This window comes from Nelusetta ayraudi, unplaced genomic scaffold, assembly GCF_046127955.1.
Source record: "Nelusetta ayraudi isolate G7.1 ecotype Tasmania unplaced genomic scaffold, CSIRO-AGI_Nayr_v1 ptg000060l, whole genome shotgun sequence".
Taxonomy (NCBI): Eukaryota; Metazoa; Chordata; class Actinopteri; order Tetraodontiformes; family Monacanthidae; genus Nelusetta; species Nelusetta ayraudi.
The window spans coordinates 2307704-2326191 of NW_027466110.1; the positions used below are offsets into that span (position 1 = coordinate 2307704).

The window sequence follows — 18488 nt, forward strand, 5'->3', positions numbered from 1 at the left end:
CAGTAGCAGCACCAGCTCAGTTCTGGGAAGTAAAATAAATGTTTCATCGAGGGACCTTTTCCCTCTCATGTGCTGTGGGTAAATTATCACAGATGACCTGCCCGGCTTTTTCGTCCTTACATTATTTTTGGTCATCTCATAAATGAATCAAGGGCGGACGTGTCCTCCCTGCGCTGAGGGCAGTCATTGGAACTACATGCATCATTTAACTTTAGTATTTGTGGACAGGAGGCGATATGAGGCGTGTGTCAGAGTGTAAAGGCCTCTGAGCTCTGACGCTGACCACGCAACCCAATTATCTTATAAAACTGGGAATGTAATGATTGCCGTGGTTAATTTAAAGAGAGGCGAAATGTTACTGTAATTATCATCTTATAGGCGAGCATGAGCACAAGCTGTGACCGCCGCCATCGACGAGTGCATTTACGTCTCGGCAGTTCGCATTTTAAAGACCTCCCCGACTCAATTAACGCCTCCAGTATGCGACGAAAGTGACATTTTAAATCGGGCGCCCCTTTAAATCTTGGCTCGCCCCCCCCGTTTATCCCTTCTGCACAGAAGATCTTTAGACTTCCAGCGTTGAACTTGAAAACAGCCCGAGTGTCGAACACTATTCACAGAGTTGCCCGGACATTTGACAGCCACATGAAAAACAGCAGGCCCTTCTTGTGTGCAGCGAGATTTAAATCAAATCTCACGGCTCATCATCTCCATAACCTCCGAGCTGCTCTGACAGATCAGCCAGCCTGTCATATATATATGGCCGGACCAGTAGGGGTCCTTTGAGGAGAAGGATGGACGAGCTTCTTCAAGGGTGTAGCTGGTCAAAAACACGAAGCCCCCTGCAGGCTTTATGAACAATGAACGATTGAAAAGAAAAACTTTTCTGCGTGAGTTGGAAAGTGACTGACGTCAGATTATTCCAGTCATCTCCAAACGGGGCTTCCTGCTTTTTTTTTTTTTTTTTTTTTAGTTGTTTTTCTCCTATACAGTTATCTTTGCGCACCAAGTTAGCCTAAGAAGAGAAAAGCTTATGTCTCTGTAAATTTTAGACTCAAGACAGACAACCCAGACTATGAAATGCAGCACTCCTTTGTGTTTAAAAATACATTATTCTCAGATGTTTTGAACTCCTTGTCTGAGTACTCAGGAGTATCTCCTTTCGGCGGCAGACTTCCGGCATCAGCTCGCGAAAAAATCAGCTAAACAAATGTAAATCCTCGCTTATGCGATTAGATTTAAGTAGCGAGGTTCGCCGCGAGCTCAGACGGAAGGGCGTTTAAGGACGGGAAAGAACGGATGAGAGGATCCGACCGCTGCATAAAACATTTGATCTTTATTTAGGTCCTTCGTTGTGCTCTTTACCGGGGAAATGTCAAATCTCCATTATGGCAAAAACATCACCTGGCCCTTGAGAAAAAGGCCTGGAACGAGTCAACAAAAAAAAGGGAGTTAAAAAAAATAATGTGAATTGCAAATCCACTTTTGAACTGAGACCAAAATTGGGCATTCATTAAAACGGGTGCATAATTCACCCGGCAAACCATAACAGGGAGTGCGTGTTTGCACTGGGACTGCACTGGAAATCCTTCACGTTGGGGAACTGGACATATGGAGGCACGCGCTCCAATTTGAGGCGTGGTATTTTTAATTAGGTCGCACAGTGTACTCTGACACCGTGCGCGCCACCATCCACCATCCACCATCCACCAGCCGGGACTCATGAAAGGCTGTCTGTTTACCAATGCTCAAAGGCGGCGAAGCTCGCTGAGTCCCTCATCAGGGGCTCAATTAGAGGAATGCAATGATACTGCTATTGACCTGCTCGCATAGCGTTGCTGCTGTTTGCAGAGCAACCGTGCGTGTGTGTATGTGTGTGTGTGTGTGTGTTAGGGTGGAGGTGGTGGTGGTGGTGGGGTGCACTTCTGAAGAGATGCTGAGCGAGCAAGTGAGCGATTAAGGCAAGCGGCAGGCGGTATGAGATTGTTTCTCCGGAACAACACTCTTTGTAAACGCCTGCAGCAGCGTCCAGGTAGAGCAGCAGCAGCAGCAGCAGCAGCAGCAGCAGCAGCAGCAGCTGCTGTGCGCCACGGGAAGAGGAACAAAGATTACCTCCACAAAGTAGGACACACAAGTGCCTACCACGTTAGTGAGAGACATTGTCAAGAGCCTTTTGCTGGCCTGAGGAAGTCTGTACGGGTCTCACGTTTTATTTTGAAGGAGCTGTAAGTTGTTCTGGGTGGTTTGATCGGTTTGAGTCCAAACTTGAGTCCCTTTCGTGTGGATTTTGTTCTCCCTGCATTCGTGTGGCTTCTCTCCAGGTGCTCTGACTTCCTTTTGCACAAGACAAGCACTTTAGACTGATTGAGAACTATGAATTATCTCCAGATCACAATGTGAATACAAATGATTGTTTGTTTTTCTATGTGTTCCACTTCTCCAGGGTGTAGCCCTACCATTGCCCCAAGGCAGCCGGGATTGGCTCTGGCAGTGCAGGATGGAGGAGCGACATATTACACACAATCAAATTTCTGCATGTACGTAAAACCTCCTTATCAATTTCAATCTTTTAATCTCTCTTGATCAATCACGGCTTAGGATTGTTTGACATGTAATTAGAGTCCTGACAGGGCGTGCCGTAGCAATGGCTCAGTTGTTGCTCTTGTTATCTCGTCGGGGAAAAATGGAGCTTGTGGGTGTGAGTTCAGCTCCATACTTCCTGTTTTGGAGTCCCTTCCTGTGTTTCTGTTTATGTGCGTGTGCGTGTGTGTGTGTGTGTTTGTGTGTGTGTGTGTGTGTGTGTGTGTGTGTGTGTGCAGCTCTAAAACTGCATGGATCAGCGTTGATGTGCAATTTGCTTCGCCTGCCGAGAATGATTCACCAAGAGAATTCTGCCTCCAGCATCCGTCACTGGAGGTGGGTGGACAAACGTACGCCTATAAACACCAAAAGTCGAATTATAGGTTTGCCACGTGCGCATGTTTCCACCCAGCAGAGCTGCTGACCTTTGATGCCTTTAGCTGCTCTCCAAAACACGTACGTTCACCTCGGCTCTTTTTTTTTTGTTGGTTATTTTCCCGGGATGCAAGAAGTTGCCAGTAACGAGTGTTTTCCGCCGGTATGTTTCAGACTTTAGATGACCTGCCTGAATAACACATTAGCTGGGCACTCGCAAGCCAATTTCAAAGGGTCTGTGTTTTATACAGTCTGCAAAAAAAACCAACTCCTTTTTGGGTCGATTTTCTGCAGATGAAAGCGTCGTGTAGGGAGACACTGCACCTCAGAAAACAGTGAGGCCCACACCCAAACTGCTTTTGTTGTTTCCCTATGGAACAACTTGTTAAATTGAGCTGCACAATTAATCTAATGGCAACAGTGGTGTGAGGTTTTTCAGTTTACAATGGCTGCAATTAAATTGAATGAAATTCAAAAAAAAAATGTGGCTGAAGAGTGACTGAGTGTTTTTGCTATGAAGTCTGGCAACAATCTACATAAAATGGACAGCAAGCAGAGAACAGTGTGCTTCTGTTTACACCAAACCTAAAAAGACAGACACATTTATTTGGTGCTATTCTGGATTTGAAGAGAGGCTATTTTCATTTTTGTCATCACTTTGTGCAGCCTTTATTCAAAACATAAAAAAAACAACAAAAAAAAAAAACACTGTTGAGTTCTGTAAAATACTCTTTTCTTTTTAATTCCTTAAAAAACAAAAACAAATGCACAGCACCACTCTGCCACTTCAGCACTGACACATCTGTCATCTGTCCCGAGGCTGAACAACAAGCATTTGCGCTTGTAATGATATTCTTTCAGAACAGCGTTTGATTAGGCGAGATGAAAGCTGACAAGTACAAAAGAAGTGACGCTCGAGCCAATTTTGCAGGGCACTGCGCTAATAGAGCAGTGACTTCTAGGCCCTCTGACACATTAAACGCCTTTACAGGGTCCATAATTCATCGTGAAGCAGTTGTGTGACGAGCAATACAATAGGTGTCAACTCACCTACAGGTGAGCTCCAGATTACTTTGGAATTATTAAAGGCTCGCTTCTTATTTTTTTCTCATGACAGCCGACCTTCGGGTAAGGATTCCCGTGTGTTGCCTTGTTTTTGGAAGCGTTTTTATTTCATTTTATCAAAGCTAGGTGTGTGCGCGCTCAAACTGGCAGAGACAAGGCGTGAAGGGAACAGAGACAAGCAGATCGGTGAACTCCTGCTAACCTCGCCCCAGCTTCCATACAGAGCAGCTCTCCCGCCCATAGATATTAGCACTTCGGGCTTTAAATAATTCAGTGGAATATAACATCGCCGCACCTGATTCTCCTGCAGAGGCTGCGGCGCTCCCGTTTTTGGAGCGAGAGCGACACACTAGTTTGCCAGGTTGTGTGAAGATTGATTGACAAAAAAACACTTCAAATGCTGCTTTATGACAACTGTTTTTTTTTTTTTTTACAAAGTTGTTTGGTTAGGGATTGTGCAAGAAGTGTACTTTTTTCAGAATTTAAAGCTGCAACTATATTGACAACAGCAGTTATACTGTGATGCTGCACAGCTACAACACACAGCCTAAAGAAGAAACTTTGACATGAGGCTGCTCCCCCCCGTTTAAATGAATGTATCTATTGATGTTTTAAATTAATGCATGTTAGGAACGACTGTGAGGCAACTGAGACAGAGCTGCGGAGAACTGTTTCACACTATGATCAGCTTTGGCCTGTTGTATAACCAGACAACGGATATTATTAGCAGCGAAATCATGAGAAAAATGCGTGAAAATGAGCAATGCCTCTCCTGCACTCCTTCACTTAATATCAGTCTGGGGACGTTGTGTGGAAGTGAACATTGTTTTTATGTTGTTCCTTCCGACAATGTGCCTGGAGTAGCTGATATCCGCTGGGATAACGTTCTTTCCTTGACATGCAAAAGAAAAAAAAAACAACCAACAACGTGATGCTCCAACACTGAAAGTGCACACACGGCGTGTCTTGAGATCCAAGAGATGCTACGCTAACCACATATATTCAGCATGAATATGACTGTGTCCCAAATGGGCTGCAAATGCTTTGGATAAATGTGCCACCATACGTGCACATTGTGGTGGAAGCACTTGAGCAGAGTGGCTGTTGCCTGCTCTTGCACAGTCTTCCACCACTGTGCATGCACATGTGCTGCTGGAAATACCTTGAGAAGGCCCTGTATTTCAGAAGAGTGTTTGACAGAAAGAGCACAGTGGCAAAAGTAGAAGGATTTCACTGACTCACCTTTGTAGAATAAGGGGCTTCAAAAACACTAAAGGGACTCGTGAAAATGATTTGATGCTGCCTTTCACTCACATTACGGCCCATCATTGCAATATTCTGTCTTCTACTGTCGCCATCTCCAATTCATTTCCCAGGTGGGGCTTTAGCTTTTTGAGTTTCTTCTTGAGACTTCCAATTTTCTTACTGCATGTGACAATTATTGTCCTCACAGATCACAGTAGTGTGCATTGCTTCAGCGACATGAGCTCCTAAGCATAAAAAAAATGACTTTTAGATTCACCCCTTAACTACCAAAATCCTTTTTTGTAGTAGAAGTCGTTCTTAATGGTAAAATACATACACATTATATATGAATTAATCACCGTTCTCACAAGAAATGAGTTAAATTCTGTTGAGTCTGCATCAGAATCCTCTGGTGTAGCTCAGTTGGCTCCGGTCACTTTTGGTTATGGCTCAACGAAATTCATTTGTAGTTATGTAAACTCTGAGCTTCCAAAGAAAGGGATTAAAACTGTGCTTCCAATTTACCTTTTTTTTTTTTTGAGGTTCCTTTTTTCTTTTAAGTTCTTATGAACCTCAAAAAACAAAACGAAAACTAACAAGTACTCCCCACTCACTTCTGCAAATCAAACAACGCCGACTTTTATTCAATCCATGTAAGGACATCAGAGATGCATTTCAAAACGGACAACGACATGGTATTAATCCAGTGCAGTTAAGACGAGACTTCTTTTTTTTTTTTTTCTTCATCCCCCCCGCCCCCCGCAGCTGTCAGCTGGTTCATAAAACTTGAACACCCCCCCCCCGACCCCACCCGCCCCGGTCCGCGTGAGATAAGGCCGCGAATGACTCCTCACACTGTGGTGACTCTCATGACCAGCTCCCGTGTGCTATTGCTGGGCTGGCTCCGCCCCTCCGGCTGCCTCAGGTGACTGAGCAGGTGGAGGATGTTGTAGGGACAGTGTTGGTCGGGCGCCGCGTCCACGTGCGCCCCCGCTCCTCCTCCTCCTCCTCCGCCTCCTCCCGTGGCGGCCGTCACCAAAGTGGTGGAGGCGGAGCCGGCGGCGGTGGAGGCCACCACCATCAGCGAGGAGGTGGAGGTGGACACGCCCACTCCAGTCTGATAGCTGGGGCTGGGCTGAGACAGAGTCCGGTCCACAGTGCTGTTCTTCAGGTCGTCGCTGTCCATGGACTTGTTGTAGTTCAGGACCTTCCACTGCTGGTTGACGGCCTGCCAGCGGTGGAAGATGCGAAACACAGACGGCCCCTCGTGGACGATTAACGCTGCGGAGATCAAGAGCATCAATTAGACACCGGCGTCGCTCGCTGGCAGCAGGTCTTAATGACAGCGCGAGGTGATACACGGCCCCGCAGCCGACTCACTCTGAAGAACAAAGCAGCTCATCTTTCAAATATCGCTCTGTCAACCTAAAGATCTTTTCTCTTTTTATCTCCAAGAAGGAGTGTATACACTGCACGACTAATGACGCAGCAGTAGCAGCAGCATCGGTCTGTACCTTTGGATTTTGGGTTAGCAAAATGATTCATTTGTCCTCTGGGGAAGCTTAAAATTGCTTATTGATTCTTGTTCGCCAAATTCCATCAGAAAAATGAAATCAGTCTGTAACAAGACACGCCTGGAAGTGGAGATTGCGTTGCTGCTCAGGTTTTTTTTCCGATATATTTTTTGAAGACGTAGAGACAGAAATGCTGTGTTTGAACCGGAGCCAGCATATAAAAGCTACATGTCCCATACAGCTAATTATAGTTTATAAGAATATTGTTCTCTACGACTGAATTGCTGCAGCATCCAGAGAGACAGCAGCCTGGTGAACTGAAACATTTTTTTTTTTTTGAATCCCAAGCTGTCTTTCACTGTTTATTCTTAAGATCCTGCCTCGTTTTCATCCCTGTTCCTTTGCCAGTCCAACCAAAGGGATCAAGCGAAAGTCGGGTCTCTGCTTTAATGTCTGCCAGGCGACAAGTTAATCTCTGTAAAAAGTGCAGACTTTAATGACTGCGCGCTCGCTGCTCGCCACCAAACCGGAGACAATCAATCTCCTCCGCCACTCATCCTGCTGTCTGCTGAAGTGGCAGTTACAGTTTTCTTAATGCGAGATGCCATCACACTGTCATCCAAAACAGGCGGGCCCCGGGGCTCCGGCGAGAGAGAGAGAGAGAGAGAGAGAGACAGAGAGAGAGAGAGAGAGAGAGAGAGAGAGAGAGAGAGAGAGAGAGGGAGGACTGCAGGCTTAGAGTGCATGCAAGTTTTCAAGATGAACACCCACAGAAAGTCAGAAAATGGTTGCTCACACTTGGCAGCGTTGACGAGATGAAAAAACTGGTTTCTGCTGTGGAACCACTTCAGCGTTGCAAGAGTGCAGCGTTTTGAGAGCTTTATTTGTTTCGAGGTACGTTACGCAGACTGTTTGTATTCTGTAGCAAGTTTAACAAACGTCAGTGTTGAAGAAATCAGTGGCACAACATTTGTGTATTCAGTTCAAGTTGAAGCAACTGCAACATCGCATTACGTGAACTGGTTTATTATTTATTTAAAGTGCGTTCAAAACCAATTCTATGAACCTTTGAAGTTGCGCTCCTGGGTGTGTTATCATGCACCAGACTGGGTACGCCATCCATGCAATCACTGGTGCCACAAATGTGCAAAAATAACATCATCACATGCATCCATCGACGCAGTTAATGACCGTCCTCTCACCGATGCAGACGACGTCCATGAAGCCGTACATGCCGTAGCAGATCTGGAAGAGCAGGTCCTGGCGCTGCCAGCGAGCTGACGGGCTGAAGGACGACCAGACCAGCCAGGAGATGCTGGCCATGAGGAACAGGGAGCCCAGGATAGCTGCTGCTATCTGCACTTTCTCTATCACTGTCAGGGAAATGGCCTGCCACTGCAGAGAGACGGTAGAGTTGGTCGCTTTATTTCTCTTCCTCCTTTTTTTCCTCAATTGCGAGCAAATACTCGGAATAAGAACGGCACAGCTGGAAACTACTACAATTGCCACTGCTAGTAACTGGAACTAGTATTATGAAGAACTATCGAACACTTAAGTTCTATTCTTGGCATATAATCAGAAGACATTCATGGGGCTGGATATTATGTTTAAACCGTTCCATGGAACAAAGTAGAATCCTGAGCAACCTTTTAAGAAATCTACTCGCTCGCAAACGAGCCTGTCGTGTCACCGGCGTCTTCAGTTGCTTTCGCAGTCAGTCTCCTCTAAAGATCAGAGGATGCGAGGAGCTGCGTTTCATTCAGAAGCCTTAAATCTTTAGTTTCTCAGTGCGCAATTCACAACCAGAGTTGCAGCAAAAGGCAGCGTGATCCCTGAGAGAAGCGCTTTAGGTGTTTCGCAATAAATAATTTTGATATTAAAAGCTAAAATGCATCCAAATCAGTCCCAGGAGGGAGAGGAGCCTGCAGCTATCTACCCCTCTCCTCGCAGAGCCCAACTAATCACACTCTGAATGTCTGACGCGCCAAATAAAGACTATCTGCTCCCTGGCGTTCCAGGCCTTTCATCACACACCGAGTCCATCTGCAGCTCCTCAGACAAACCTACAGCGCTGCGCATCGAGATTCAAAGGCGTTTCCGCACTTCGTCGGTGTTTGTGTGCGTCACCTGCAGTGGATTCTTGGTGCTGATGGCGATGACCTGATACTTGTAGTAGCACAGCTCACAGGCCCAGGAGCCTCTCTCGCTGATCCACTTGATGAGGCAGGGCTGATGGGTGCAGCGGACTGAGCCGCTGCACCGGCACGGGCTCAACAGCTCCCCCTGTGGGAAGAGAGGCCACAATTAGCAACCAAGGTGCACGGTTTTCCCATTGCTTCTTCCGTTCTTCACAAAATTCCTTCTTGTGCTGAACGCGGGAAAAGTGACCTGCTGTTATTGTGAAAGCCACATTTGCTCCGCGGGACGTTGTTCGAAAAATGTTAACATGCCCCTTTAACCATGCAGTCGACAGCGTCAAGGCCAATTGAGCTCAGCTGCATTTGTATGTAGCTACTGTACACAAAAGAAACTCTTGAGGAAATAGCGTAAAATGTGCAAAGGAAATGCATGTGAGCCCACCAGAGGCCATTAATATTCAGGCTGATACAGTGTGAGTACGAGGAACGTTGGCAGCGCTGATCTACCTCAGGCCACAGCGACACGTTTCCCACCCTAATGAAATAAATATTAAGTCCTTCGCTGTTTTACATGAAGTGGATTCTTAATGTACCGGCGGCCCGCTGAACAAGTTGAACGACCTGCAAACGAATCAGTAGATAAGATGCCCTGCTTCAGCAGCAGCAGCAGCAGCAGCAGCAGCAGCTGGCGCAGCAGGCCCGCCCGGGTTCATCCGGTTCAAGAGGAGCACGACTCACGGTGTGATTCATAAGGAAAGCCCCCTCACCCTGAGCATCGATCAGCTGACTGGCTGTTATTCCCACCCCGCAGACGAGGCATCGCTAACGCAGATACATAACATTTGTATTTTCTGCAGCCGCTCTATTGATTTCCTGGGAGCGCAGAATGCAAACACAGAAAGCGGGGGGGGGGGGGGGAGACGGCACTGCGCGTATTACAGTATATTGCAAGAGAGGCGCAGTGTTCAGGTGTGAAGCGTGCGTAGTTGACGGGGAAAACGCTTTAATCGCCAGCGCTGCACGAGGATTAGAGATGAGGATGAAGTTCTATCAAAGAGGAATCTCCCACGGATGCACGACTGCCGCGCCCTTTTCATTGAATGTGTAGGTCTGAACTGAAAATACATGCTGTTCGCACCAGGCAAAAGAGATAAAAAAAATAAAACATCTAAATAAAAATGAAGAGAAACACCATCTCTGTCTTTTAGACGTCCTACCTCTTTTGTGTGAAGTAACCACTCGCACGCTCTGATCGCAGGCGCCTCGTCTTCATTAAAGTTAAGTTCACTTGCATTATTTATCGCAACCTGTTCAAACACCAAAGCGATTCGCAAACGACATAATGGGAGACATTTAGAATGCCGGGAGACGCCCTGTCTGAGGGATGAAACGTGAAAAGATAAGAGCGTGATTTGTAAAGGACAAATAATAACAATTTTAAAAAAAATGCCAAAAGAGAACAAAGCAAAACGAAAAAAAAGAGGGTGAAAACAAATCTGACAAAACAGCCATTAAAGCTGATCTCAGGTTTTCAGAGGAGACGAGAGGAGAGAGCGACTTCTCTCCTGGAATTGATTGTGAGACAGTACGCAGAGATGTTCCAGACAGCCTCACGTCTGGATGTTCAGAACAGAGTGGCAGATTGGAAATGTGTTTCTTGCACCGACGGTTAAGAGCTTTATAGAGCAACGGAACGCTTTTAAGTGGTTTTGGCAAACAGGGAAGGCTGATACGGAGATCTGAGAAATGTGCTCAGCAGCGTTAAGAATTAGCCGCACCTGTCTGTGTTGTTAATCTGAACTTTAAAGATAAAACAGCTGCGTAATGATGGCTGACAACATGGACTCTGGCAGGATTTCTTTTTTTTCCTTCCTTTTTTCTCTTTAAAAAAAACAAAGCATTTCCCTCGCCAACAGATGACTGAATGTCATCGGCTTAGGTGGAGATGCGCAATTCAAGCAACCTCAAAAGCTTCGTCATTTAATGGAGAGATATAACCTGGCAATATTCTTAAGCAGCCATTAATTCTGAACTATTCAGGCTGAGGCACAAATGAAATTTATAATCTCTCACCCGGGAACACGAGCATATTAAAATACATTACTCGTCTTGTCATATTGGATACTGATGATGACCCTGAAGATGTAGGCCTGCCATCCTCTCTGGGGCCTGACCTGCAGTCAAAGAAAGGCTGGCTGGTAAAATCCAAAGCAGGACCTCCTTGTACAGATGCGTTTTTTAATCTTAATTGGACTGAACAAAAAAAAACGCCTGTAGTGAATGAGGAAATAAATCAGCCGAGGCTTTCCTGCAGCAAGATATCTCCACACCTCTCGATAATCCCGGGCATTAGCTCTCAGCGCCGAGGTATTTTTAATTTTGTGGTTAAACATTCCCTGACCTCTCTGCCGTTGCACACGTCGTCGAGACACGTTGCGGGGAAAAGAGACGCAGAGAAGCAGCAAGTCTCTGAAATCACGTTAGCGTTCCAGGCGTCGCTGACAGACGGAACAGGCACCGGAACGGTGGAGGAGAAAGGAGGGGGCTGGGGGTGGGGGTGGAAAGGCGGGAGTTAGAGGAGAAAAGGCCCGTCTACAGATGGCCGGGGTGGGAGTGTATTGGCACGAAGCGGCAGAACACTTCTGCCGTGTCCAGTGGGACTCAGACCACTGACTGTGACTGGCCTGATTGCAGCCAAGAAGTGAAACCCAGATCACTCCAGTACAACCGAGGCTGGAGAGAGTGCAAGAGAGCCGGATAACAAATGTGGCGTCGCAGCCCACGCGCACACAAAGTGATAACTAAATGTCCTTTTGTTGATCAAACAGCGGCGGTAAAAGAAGGATCCAGAGACAAACAAAGGTTTCAAAAGGAGACCTCGCCAATTTTTATTTGTTTCTCCTTTCGGTCCATAAAATAAAACACACCGTTGCTCCTAATTTTCTCCTAGAAAATGAAATCCACTCCGGTTGTACATAGGCACATGAGGCTAAATTAGAATTGGCCACTTGCATCTCTTAAGGGTCTGAAAATCAATGCGAGCGAGCTCCATTAACTCTGAGCGAAGGGGGGATGTGTTTTAATAAACGGGCTCGTGTGGAAGCTGGACAAAGCCAATTTTTTTTTTTCTTTTACAATTGCTGGGTGGATTTCAGGCTGCAGGCGTTCTCTGTAAGGATCTGCAAGTCGTCTGACGAGCGGCAACATAATCAGACTCAACAAGTGAAGAACCGCTGAAGGTCATCTAATATTCAAATGCGCCTGTTATGGCTGCTCATAAAACATATGCCAGGCGTTCCAGTCGTTTCCGGCTTTATGGGAATCATTAGCCAGACAGTGACAGCTAATGGCTCTTTGAAGGCACTTTATTAAAAGAAGAGCTTGGGTTTATAATATAGGTTTATGAATTCGCAGCCGCTTGCGATCGACCTCAGCCTGGCCAAAAATTTGTGTGCATTTCATAACCTGTTTGCATCCCATTTGCGGCCGGCGGCAGAGGATCTGCGGTGTAATGGACCACAGAGAGTGGACTGTGGGGCCACGCAGGAAGAATGACGCTCGCTTGACCCCCTCAAGGCTCGTCACTGTGCTTTTTGTGCACCCACACACACACACACACGCTGTGTGTGTGCATTGTCTGTGTTGTGATTTGGGGAGAAAAGGGAACATATATACATATTTTTTCTAAGCAGTCGGGACTCGCATGTTCCCAACATGCAGCTGAAGTGAGGACAGTAGAAGCACTCTCCCCAAAGGGCACTTCAATGTAATAGAGCGTGACACATCAGGAAAGCTTCATGCACACACAAACACACACGGGCGCGCAAGCACAAACCGGCACAGATCCTCTTTTTTTTTTTTTTTTTTAATCATTTCTTTTTTCAAATGACCCTCTTTGAAAGTTCATGCACTCCATGACCAGTCCTTAAAATCTTACTCTGGTGATGAGGAGATAATAAAATACAAAAAAACCAATCACTTGTTGGAGGGGTAATGTAAGAAGAGATGCAAGAAAAGACAATGGCCTACGTGCTTTCAGAAAGCAGCTGTTTGATCCTACTGTAAATGACGTGTGTAATTAAAAAAAAAAAAAATCTGAAAATAAACATTATATAAGAATCATATGAACGTCTTAAAAGATTCCCGGAAAAGAAAATCGAATGCTTTTACTTTCATCTGTAATTAAGTTCTCGCTTTATAATCCGCATTGTGCGCCTGAGGGCGGCCATCGACTCAAGCAAATAATCTGGCTTGAACTATTTTATTGTATTTATTTATTGAAGTGAAGTGAGGGGTTGATATAACCATACGTTGCGTGCCGAGGGTTCCTTATGTGAAACTACTCCAGCTGTGTGTGTGTGTGTGTGTGTGTGTGTGTGTGCGTGCGTGCGTGCGTGCGCGTCTCCTCCAGAGTCTTAGTTTGATAAGCTGGTGTCGTGGAGAGTGGGTAGCACAGTGAAGCCGTTTAAACTGGGATGTCTCACAGGCTGGAGGGAGGTAGGTAGAGAAGTGACTTTTCTTATGTTGCAGTTATGGCTACATACAGACGGATCAAATTAAAATGGACAGAAACCTTTGTTCAAAAGTATATATGAACCACAAGGTCGGCTCCAAAGGAAATCGCTCCGACAGCACGAACAGAGATTCAATCACACAGGCCTATTACATTATTTGGTGTCATATTAAATCAACTTTTTTTCTCCTCCCAAGGCCCTGCTCTAGCGGGCGGCTTGCGGAAAGCAACTTCTCTCGCTCTCTACTCGTTTTCCAGTATCTCAGCCTTGGGGACGCAAGTGTTTTGGAGGTGGAGTGTCAGATCGTATCATGGCTGCCTTGTTTTTTGGTTGTTTTTTTTTTTTTGGTGACATCTTGGTGGCTGGGAGGGAACAGAGGACGGCCAGTGTCCTCATTGCCCCGCCGCTGTCCAACCCACACCAACTGTCTTCTATTCACCTCCTCGTAGACTTGAACCTCACCAGCCACGAGGTTGAGAAGAGAGGCAACGCTGGCGATAGATGAGACGGATAGATGAAAACAGGCGTGACGATAAAACGGCATGAAATCAAGCACATTCGACGAGTTCTGCTGCGTCTCGAGGAGGCGGTTGATGAGATGAGTTGGAGGAGGCCATGGGAAATACGGCCAACTTTGAAGGGGCTACTTTGTATGCGCCGCAGAGTGCGCAGACTATCTGTGGAGATTCTTTTTTTTTTTTTTTTTAAACAAAACAAAGGCAAGGCCTTTTCTGCGAATCTCACAACCCAACCTCGTGCCGGTGCCTGTGACGAAGAACGTTGAATGATTCAGAGGTGGAGCGCCGCAAAGTGTTGCTGCTCCAAGTTGAGTCAACGGGGGGAGATGGTGGGGAGACACGAGCGGCGCCATGCGCAGATGGGTCAATGAGTTGCTTGGGTAGAAGGGAGGACGCAGCGTGCACAGTCGGCAAGATAAAAAATCAGTTCTCTCCACCTCAGTAAGATCACTTCATGTTTCTGCACCGTGAATCTCCAAATTGCCACACGCCAGCCCTTACATTATGATTAATACTATTTACCGAGGCACCTTGGCCAATCTGCTTTGAGACTTTTCCCTCTGATTGATGTAGCGTGACATTATCATCAATATGGCCTCAAAGACAGAAGCATGTAGCGTGATTAACTTGAAGGCGCTGCCCCGCCTGCTCTGCCCGTGAACATTATTACGCTTTCAGTTTCCAGGTGGCGAATGAACAGCACAGTGAGGAGTTATTATTACATTTTTTCATGCGTGTAATGCCTCCAGATGAAATCAGATTTTTGGCTGTGATGACCCTGCTACCCTGTGTGTATCTTCTGCATTTGTCAACCAAGGTGACAAGGACTCTCATGATGCTCCCGCTGCAATTTCTAACTGGCTCTTCATGCTGCCACTGCTGCACCTACTGCCCTAATCTACGATGCGAGAGGTTGCGAGTTCGATCCTGGACCTGGGGCCTTTCTGTGTGGAGTCTGCATGTTCTCCCTGTGTCTGCATGGGGTTCTCTCTGGGTTCTCTGGCTTCCCCCCACAGTCCAAAACATACATGTGAGGTGAATGAGGAACTCTAAATTGACCATCGGTCTGTGTGAGTGTGAATGGGTGTTTGTTTGTCTCTATGTGGCCATGCAATGAACTGACGACTTGTCCAGGGTGTCACCCTGCCTTCGCACCATGACAGCAGGGAGAGGCTCCAGCCCCCCAACCATGAGTGCAGGAGGAAGCTGGATGGATGGATGGATGGATGGATGGATGGATGGAAGTGTAACAGAGAGCCAGAAACAGAGGCGCTGCCAGGGGGAAACATTTCTGGATCTAAATATGCAACATTCCCACGACCTAATCAGCTATTTTGACAAGCAAATATTTGCTCTCAAACCTGAAATCAAATTTTCTTGGAGAGTGGAAAAAACGACAACGTGCTCAATTGACTTACGTGTTCTGGTCCCTGGAAGCAGATCCTGCACAAGGGCGTCCTGAAGCCACTCTCCGTGTAGCTGGTGAGGGAGTACCTCTCCTCCAGCTTGCCCTTTGAGCAGTCATCGGAGGAGCTGCTGCAGCCGCGCAGGGCCACCGACAGCTCCGCGGCGTCCACCCAGCCACCACGCTCCCCGCACGGTGTCCCGGTGGCAGCCGTCGATGCGGGCGCGGCGACCCGGTCCGCGTGCTCCTGCTGCTCCTGGTGGCCGCGCGTTAACGTGTTGTTGTTGTCGGCGGCGACGCCCGTCTCATGACCGTCCGCGGTTTGGCCGCTCATCGGGGTCAGCGGTGGCAGCGGCGTCGGTGGCGCCGGTGGCCCGAGGAGGAGCACTCTCAGGTCACCGAGCAGGACGCAGCAGCGGCTCTTCAGCATGCCCTGGCTGCGCAGCATCAACACTGTCTCTCCGGCCGCAAACTCACAGCACCGTGCCGAGGCGCTGGAGGGAAACAGCATGTACCGAATGTGTCTCCGTCATGAGCAATAACAACAACAACAACAACAACAACAACAACAACAACTACTACTACTACTACTACTATTACTAAAAAAGGAATTCACAAAAAAAAAGACTTCTTTTCTTTCTTTCTTTTCTTTTTTTTTTGTTTAAGGTGGCGAGTTTTAATTCTCAGGTGCGTTTTCCGTGCGTCTTTATTTAAAAGCACTCCCGAATCTTTAGTTTGTGACTTTGATATCCGTATATTCCAAGTAAAGGACCTTTATTGTCTTCCGTCCGAGATGCAAGTCCAAAAGGCGAATAAATCCCATCGACGCAAACAAGTGTCCGAAGCCATTAGGTTCACTGGAAGGAACAGCTAGAAGAGGAAAGTCAAATGTTAGATTGATGGGAATATGCATTCAAGTAATAAGGCTATATGGGCCGTTCACTCAGTGTCCACTGTCATCTCATGGCCTTAATAGTCTGCTGTTCTGTGCAACATAAACCATCTCGACAGGCTTCTCCCTCCACATGCACGACGAGTGCAACCCACAAAGGGGGGCGGGGGGTGGGGGGGGATAAAAGAAATCTGCCTTTCGGTCGTACAAAGGAAAGATACGTACTGGACAAAATGTCAGTCTTGGGTATTCAGATACAAATTCGCCCACAACACCGAAAAAACCCCACATTCTTAAACGAGCGCACCTCGGAATGACTGTCGACGGTCATCTTGAAAGGCTCTCAAAGCAAATCAAGTCAATCGATGGCGTGCCATGTTAGGGAAAAACCAAATCTGTCTTACCTGGCGAGCTACCCAGATTTCTACTCGACCCCACAGTTTCTGGGCTTTTTCCTTTTTTTCTTCTTCCCGCGGATCTCCAGGCAGACTGCAGGTCGCGGGCAACTCTTTGTGAGGCTACATCCCCCCAATGATCGAATTTCCACGGCCGAAAAAGAACAAGCCAACGCGTGCAAATCCACCCGGTGAAATCCAACACGATTGTCGACAGGACTGTCCTGCTCTGCCCGGAATCATCCGTATCGCCGGATTCTCCCGTGATCATTGGCTGCCGGATTGGTGCTGCGGCTTCAGCACCACGATCCCTGGGACAGCTCCCAAACGCCACACGTCACCGCCGCACGGTGATGCAAGCAGCCGGCTCATTACTACTAATGTGGAGACAACGGCGCAGGAAATGGTCTGTTGTATAGGGAGAGAGTGTGTGTGGGTAAAAGTGCTAATGAGCTTTATTTATCTCGCTGCCTCTCACGACTCAAAGAGTCAACCGCAGAGGGGGTCGTGTTCCTCTTCATCACGGATGGTGTGCTTAAAAATTCTGATAGACAACTCGCTATATACGCAAATGGTTCGAATTACAATTTTGGACAACAACAACAACAAATAATAATATTATTTATTATTATTAATAAGTTGCAGAGTTGCTTTTAAATGATACTAGAGGAAAGCAGAAACACTCTCAAGTTGGCCCAGGCTTCATTCTACACAATGATGAGCTTGTTTGTGAGATGAAAGGATACAATGAATTGTTTTTTTTTTTTTTAAAGATTCTTCTGGCTCAGATAAGTTGTGGTCTTATTTGAGATGGTTTGATTCCAAGCAATTACAAGAAAGGGTTGTACATTTGAGATTTGAATGACAAGCGTAGAAACCATGTTGAGCAGCTGTGTGCTTTGATTGATTAGTTGAAATAAATACACCTTGCTTGAAGAATTTGTGGTCAAGAAACAGTGTTTCTTTTCTTGTATTCCCCCCCCCCCAGAACTTGGTAGAAGTTGAATTGCATGCAGGTGAGGATTTAATGACTTGCCAAACAGTGAACTGACTATGCTGGTGGCACTCATGCCTGCTGGTTTCCTATTGTAGAAGGTAATTGCCAATGATTGCTCTGACAAAGCATCGCCAATGTGAGGTGGCCAGGTGCACGATTAAATAGCTACTGGAAATAAGACAACTCAAACTGATTTACACTTTGGACAGACTTTTAATTTACAGTGTAAGGCAATGTGGGAGGAAGATTATTCGATTGTGATGAAAAGAAAATGCATTTTTTTTTTTAACTATTTCTTTGGGACCCTTTCGGTTGTGCTGTTCACCCAACAAATGCATGCATTATGTTGCTTAGGAAGTGTGAGCTACCTGTGATGATGTAGCATTCCCATTCAAGTGACTGGAAGGAGAGTATTTATCTTGGCAGTAAGTTTGAAGTTCGCACTAAATCTAAAACTTATACTGTATCTCAGCAACTATGAAGAACAGATATAAAAGGACACGGATCATTAAAGTTAGAAAGTAACCTATTCAAGGTGCAAAATGCTAAATACTAATAAAATGAACAAAAAAATAAATAAAACGCTTTGAAATGTTCGCTTCTTTTGTGGAATTTAGCTTTAATTCACTGTGACTTTTTAGTTTAGTTTTTTTTTTTTTTTTTTTTAATTTTATAGTCAAAGGAAAAAAACGACTTCTCGCTCTCCGTGGCGTCACTTCCTTGCGCGGGAGCGACCGAAACAGGAAAACACGAGCATGTGAGGAGGCTACCGTTCAGCAGCAGGAGTCAACACAGCTGTCTTTCCTTCTTCTCTCCACGGCAACCCTTAACCAGTTACCAGTTACCAGTG

At 46.4% G+C, this 18488-nt stretch overlaps 1 protein-coding gene across 6 annotated transcripts; it reads right to left on the reverse strand.

Moving 5' to 3' along the window:
• Positions 1-6071: 6071 nt before the first annotated feature.
• LOC142897604 (E3 ubiquitin-protein ligase MARCHF4-like) lies at positions 6072-18159 on the reverse strand. Of its 6 annotated transcripts, none has more exons than XM_076040052.1 (6): positions 18007-18152; positions 16127-17049; positions 15368-15848; positions 8907-9062; positions 7982-8174; positions 6072-6546 (listed from the first exon to the last, which is right to left on the reverse strand). In XM_076040052.1, exons 3-6 carry the CDS (start codon positions 15800-15802, stop codon positions 6116-6118), a joined length of 1215 nt encoding a protein of 404 aa, XP_075896167.1. In that variant the 5' UTR covers positions 15803-15848; positions 16127-17049; positions 18007-18152; the 3' UTR covers positions 6072-6115. The 6 variants fall into 6 exon arrangements, with proteins under 6 accessions (XP_075896167.1, XP_075896170.1, XP_075896168.1 ...); XM_076040055.1 differs by having other exon boundaries at positions 16127-16224; positions 18007-18139; XM_076040053.1 differs by lacking the exon at positions 18007-18152 and having other exon boundaries at positions 16127-16224; positions 16651-17235.
• Positions 18160-18488: the final 329 nt, after the last annotated feature.

Excerpts from the sequence above, each read along its gene's own strand:
- LOC142897604 (XM_076040050.1), bottom strand. The coding sequence starts at position 18,029 with ATGGGAATGCTACATCATCACAG. Across the intron at positions 8,175-8,906 it reads GCACCAAGAATCCACTGCAG|TGGCAGGCCATTTCCCTGAC; the intron begins GTGACGCACACA and ends GTCTCTCTGCAG. Across the intron at positions 6,547-7,981 it reads CATGGACGTCGTCTGCATCG|CGTTAATCGTCCACGAGGGG; the intron begins GTGAGAGGACGG and ends TGATCTCCGCAG.